Source organism: Hypomesus transpacificus, chromosome 14 (assembly GCF_021917145.1).
Source record: "Hypomesus transpacificus isolate Combined female chromosome 14, fHypTra1, whole genome shotgun sequence".
Classification (NCBI taxonomy): Eukaryota; Metazoa; Chordata; class Actinopteri; order Osmeriformes; family Osmeridae; genus Hypomesus; species Hypomesus transpacificus.
The window spans coordinates 9,556,711-9,561,802 of record NC_061073.1 but is presented as its reverse complement, the minus strand read 5'-3'; the positions used below and the strand labels follow the sequence as shown (position 1 = coordinate 9,561,802).

At 42.6% G+C, this 5,092-nt stretch overlaps 1 protein-coding gene across 1 annotated transcript in view; it reads left to right on the top strand.

Annotated features, from left to right (window-relative positions):
- Nucleotides 1–987: 987 nt before the first annotated feature.
- LOC124476829 (neuronal acetylcholine receptor subunit alpha-7) overlaps nucleotides 988–5,092 on the top strand; it is a 30,919-nt gene continuing 26,814 nt past the window's right edge. The window contains exons 1-2 of the mRNA XM_047034215.1: nucleotides 988–1,234; nucleotides 3,482–3,621. Of these exons, the coding sequence (XP_046890171.1) occupies nucleotides 1,180–1,234; nucleotides 3,482–3,621 (195 nt within the window). The 5' untranslated portion in view covers nucleotides 988–1,179. The remainder of the gene's footprint in view (nucleotides 1,235–3,481; nucleotides 3,622–5,092) is intronic.

Sequence of the window (5,092 nt, the reverse complement as noted above, 5' to 3'; positions counted from 1 at the left end):
AAACCCTGAAATTGATGCAGTAATCTTCACGTTTGACTAGCAACTGTAGCCAATATTAAAACGTTAGCCAAAAATGCAGAGCTTCAGCCCTGAAGAACTGACAAGGAAACACTTATCAACCAAAATGAAAGCAAAAGACAGGGCCAGGGATTTTTCAGACGATCTTTATGAGGATGGATCAATACTTTTTTTGCAGTCTGTCATTCAATCGACCATATTCGGCGTCAAACTATTGTGGAATATCTTCGGTCGCTCTGACATAACGCCTATACCGGAATTCCGCAGATTTTCAGTCCGAATAACCGCAGAAAATGTTCTTATACCAAAGGGGGGCCCAGCACAGTATGGGAACCACTGGCGTAGCAGTTTTAGAACACGCCACTTCTCTGACAGCTTAAACCTCCCAACAAGTTATGATATTCTGTTTCATCTGTCTTCGCCAGCTTGGCTGTGCAGCAGTGCAGCCTCACAATCAGGCCAGTCTGTCTGAAACTCCAAATAGTCTGAGAACAGTCTGGATTATTGTCTCTTTGTTTTATTACTGGACATAATTCTGGCCATGCAATTGACGATTCAAAATGGGACACCTCAGCAACGGTTTTTTATATGGGGGCGCAAACACAGCTAAGAGATGTGCCTACAAAAAAGCAGATGATATGTGATCTTGTATAAGGCAAGACTGCTTCTGAACAAAAAAAAAGTGATTTCACTCCTTAGCGTATTGGTAGCATGTGTTTAATTATCCTTTATTAATTAAATTGAAACGCTACCATTTACAAATGTTTCATTAAAAAGTATTAATATAGGCCTATTAAATATGTAATTACGCCGCCAGTAAGCTTTCAGGTTCGGCCTGTATTCTGCTGGTGGAAAGGACTTTATGAAATACTGTAGCCCATGAGCACATTTCATCTTTCACAGACATTTGAGTTTAGTGCCGCGAATCTCATTTTCGTTTTTAGGGCTTCGGGGAGGAGCATGCGATACCGTTGTGCAGCATCATAGAAATAGGAAGAATATTCCCATGTCAGGACGCCTGATTAGCATTTCAGCCTGAGTGCCGAGCTAGGATGCCCGGTTACTATCTGCTTATGCTATATTACCGGTTACTCTGTTAAGCTTGGCAAAGTAGTTTCGGAACTGACAGCCTGCTTCCGAAGGCATCTTGCCCGTTAAACGATGGAGGGACGGATTTTCACCCTGAATCTAGTTGTCATCTTCTGCTTGTTCCAGGGTACGTTTGCATGCGTTCTTAAACTAGAATCACTGTTTATTTGAGCAGGGGCAGCATTAACATACCTTAACAGTAGGCTACGTTACCATGTTGAGCTACTTTTAGTCCCATAGTTTTTGGCCAACGGATAATAGTCTAGCTCTAATTCTTGTGTTTTCTGCACTTGGTCCGCGGCCGTGCGCACCAAATGTTATTACAAGTCCATTTAAATTGTACTAAATACTTTGGACCAGAGAGAAAAGTTTTGCAAGGATACTAGGCTTAATAGCCTATGCGGTGGTTCTACAATGCTTAAAATGTCTTCATGGACAAATTAAGTTTGACTGTATTTAAAGGCAATTAGATGAATGATGTGGATTAGGTACGTAATGTGTTTTAGTGACTTGAATTGCAAAATTTGTTGTGAAGCAGTGCTACTTCTATCCTTAGTTTGCATTTGACTCGTGTTGTGATACACATTTTATTCCAGATAGATGTATCTTATTTGTTGTGAGCAGTCTGTGTACTGTGAATGGTGTAGTGGGCACTATTATAAAAGTTATGACAGTTTATTTATTTAAAATGTAGCCCTTTTTACACCAAACTGAAACACTGGGCCTCATGTACTAACGCTTTCGCGCCCACTTCAGGCGTATTTGTTTCGCAATTTGCGCGTAAAAGCATGGCGAGCTATGTACAAACATGCCGCACTGAGGTAAAAGCGCAGACTGCCTGTCGCGGGAACTGAAAATGGCAAATTGCGCTTTTCCATGTCATGCATATGCATTCACGGGAGGGTCAAGGGGAAAGTGGGAGTTTCCCATAAAGAGATGGAGGGGATGCATAAAGTGCGCCTAATTATGTATTCCGCGGTATGTACAAAACCGCTTGTGAAAGTGCACCTCTATTTTCCGGTGAAAATTCAAACCAGGATGTGCAAATGCCTCCTGGTAAAATGGCAGTCGTAACCCGAGCAAGACGAAGACATAGGCCAAAGTATTTTTGCCACAAGGATCACACTTTTTGAGTTGAGTGAACACGAAATCATTAGGCATTACAGATTAAGCAGCCATGCAATATTACAGTTACTGGAAGAAATCAAAGATGATATCGAATCTCCGACTCCATTTCATTCCAGCAGTTGTTAAACTCCTAGCTGCATTACTAATATTGGCATCAGGATCATTTCAATTTCAGTCATCGCTGTTTTGACTTTGGTGTCTGATCCATGATAGAAAGAGAGAAGGAGGCCCATTCAATTGCACTTTTAAATGTTCCCAATGTACGGTATAGTGGGTGGAGAAAGGCGCTGATTACCCGGTGTCCTGCAGGTTTCGTAAATTCGTTAACAGTATCACAGCGTGCGCTTTCTGCGTGTTGGCCATGGCGCTAATAACTCTACGTTTGCAAATGTACACACGAAGCCCTCTAAGTTGAGAAAAGCGTAGTTAGCATCAATTGGTGACCTTGTTCATAACTTCTGGCTTAATAGCCCAGCAATCAATAAGAAGATGGAGGAACAATTGTTGATGACCTTAAGACATATAAGGGGGCTGTCTCTATGATCACATCTGTATTGTCATGTGAGAAACTGAGAGTGACTTAGTTACTTAGTGACTTCACTACACTCCAACCCCTATCTAGCCCTCCTGATTCTTAGAATCATCTTTTTGACCTGTTAAATCGAGTAAGCTACAACTGGAAGGAAGGTATCTCTCCAGGAACAGGGTTGGAGATCCCTGCCTGAGGGTATCTACAGCCTGGAGATGAACCCTATGCCCCTACTCTCAGCACTAAAAATGTTCTCTTTATGACATTGCAGCCATTGATCCAGTTTGATCCTATTTCTATTTATTTGTGTATTTATTTATTTTACAGTGATTGACTGGATGTGTCTATATGTAATGCACTGTAGTAGTCTCTGGAGAGCTGATTTAATTCTGGACAGTAATTGAGGATATAAAAGTTATTTATTGGAGTCCCTTCCTATTCAGGAATCATCAATGGGAACTCATTCATTAAGTTATTTTGAAGTAGATTTCTGTTTATCTCTCATTGTTTTCCTTTTAGCTCCAATTTAATCCAATTGTATTTGTACAGCCCTTTTTACCTTGTCACAGAGGGCTTCACATACGTGAAACTGCACCTAAACCGTCAACTGTAGAAACCTGACTTGCCAGCAAGTATTTAGTGTTTCATCAGTGTGTGTGTAGTGACCTGGCTATGTGTGTGTGTGTGTGTGTGTCTGTGTCTGTGTGTGTGTGTCAGTCACCAAGCAGGGACAGCACCAGCGGCGTCTCTACAAGGACCTGATGAGGAACTACAACCCTCTGGAGCGGCCTGTGTTCAACGACTCCCACTCTCTCACCGTCCACTTCAGCTTCAGCCTCATGCAGATCATGGACGTGGTGAGCTCGGCACCTCGCGCACCTGCTCATTCATCATTATTATCATATTCATCTGCAGTCAAATGCTCTAACCCCTAAGCTATACCCATTCATCAAAAGATGGCCCACACGTGCACACATAAAAAGCTGACAAGGTACATATCACAGTGAGTCTCCTTTCCAGAACAGTTACAACACAGACACATTTAGGACCTCCCTAACATCATAGCCACTAAGCGTTATGCTTAGATGAGAGTTCATCTCTCGGGCAGTATTACAGATGGACGGGACGCTGACACGCTCCCTGAAGAGGAGCAGCTGGGAGTCTCATTAACGCTCCACCCTGTGGCACCCCCCCCTTATCCCTTTTCCACCAACGCATTTTTGGTGCTGGTTCAGAGCCAGTGCTTAATCTCGAACCAGTTCTTTCCCTTTCGACAACCTAAGAACCAGCTCCGAACCAGAGTGGTTTTTAACTAGCACAACAGAGCTGGGCTAAAGTAAGAACCAAGTAAGAACCACTTGCGTCAGGGCGCAGGGTTACCGTCACCAACAAGACGAACAGAATCCTTTGACCGCCATTTCAACTAAACGGTACGTGTAAATCAGCATCTGGATAAAAATGTGACGAGAAGTGGGCAGTGTAGTTGCTGAAAATGTGCTTATGTTATTGATGAAACGGCTCATTTGTAAATTTGCTCCGACTTTTCGATAACCTAGCTAGCATCACAGTGCAGTGCAGACACTAGTGCATTTCAAGTTCAAGTCTTTTATTTGTCAGGTACACAGAACAACACAAGGTCAGACTGGGCACTGAAATTCTTAAGACAAGACAACGCAAGCACCTGGCATAACATAACATATAAGTACACAGAACATAATTTACATCTTTTACATCTAATTTACATCTACATTTGATCATAATCCTATCAAATGAGTGAAATTACAAACACAATTTTTTGTTTTGAACTTTATTAAGTAGGAGCCTATATTTAACACAAATGTAATACACAAGCACTATACTGCAAAAGTTTAAAATGTTGCGCTGATAATGCCAGTGTTGTCATACTGCTGCGAGTCCAGGGTATTGCGCAATAGCCAGGAAAACACTAATCTCAACCTTGCGTTCTTAGCGTTCTTCGGATTGATAAACTGCCTAGACGGCTCTGCTTTGTGTTTGGCGCTGCCGCGCAAGCGTGGCTGGGAAAGATGAGACGTATACAGTGACGTAATGACGTGGCTCTGCGGTGGCTCTCACCCCGTGGAAAAACAAACCAGTTCTTAAAAAGCTCGCAAATTGAACCAGCTCCAAACCGGCTCTAGCACCAGCTCACTGTCTGTCCCTGTTGCACTGCTTTGAGGGAGCACATTCACATATAATCTCAACAACACATCTTTCCACTGTTCCCTGTTGACTTGCAAAACGTACATTCTGACCCAAGTATTTTATTAAGCGAGTGTGTGTGGCACAAGCCAGCTCACAAACTGCAAC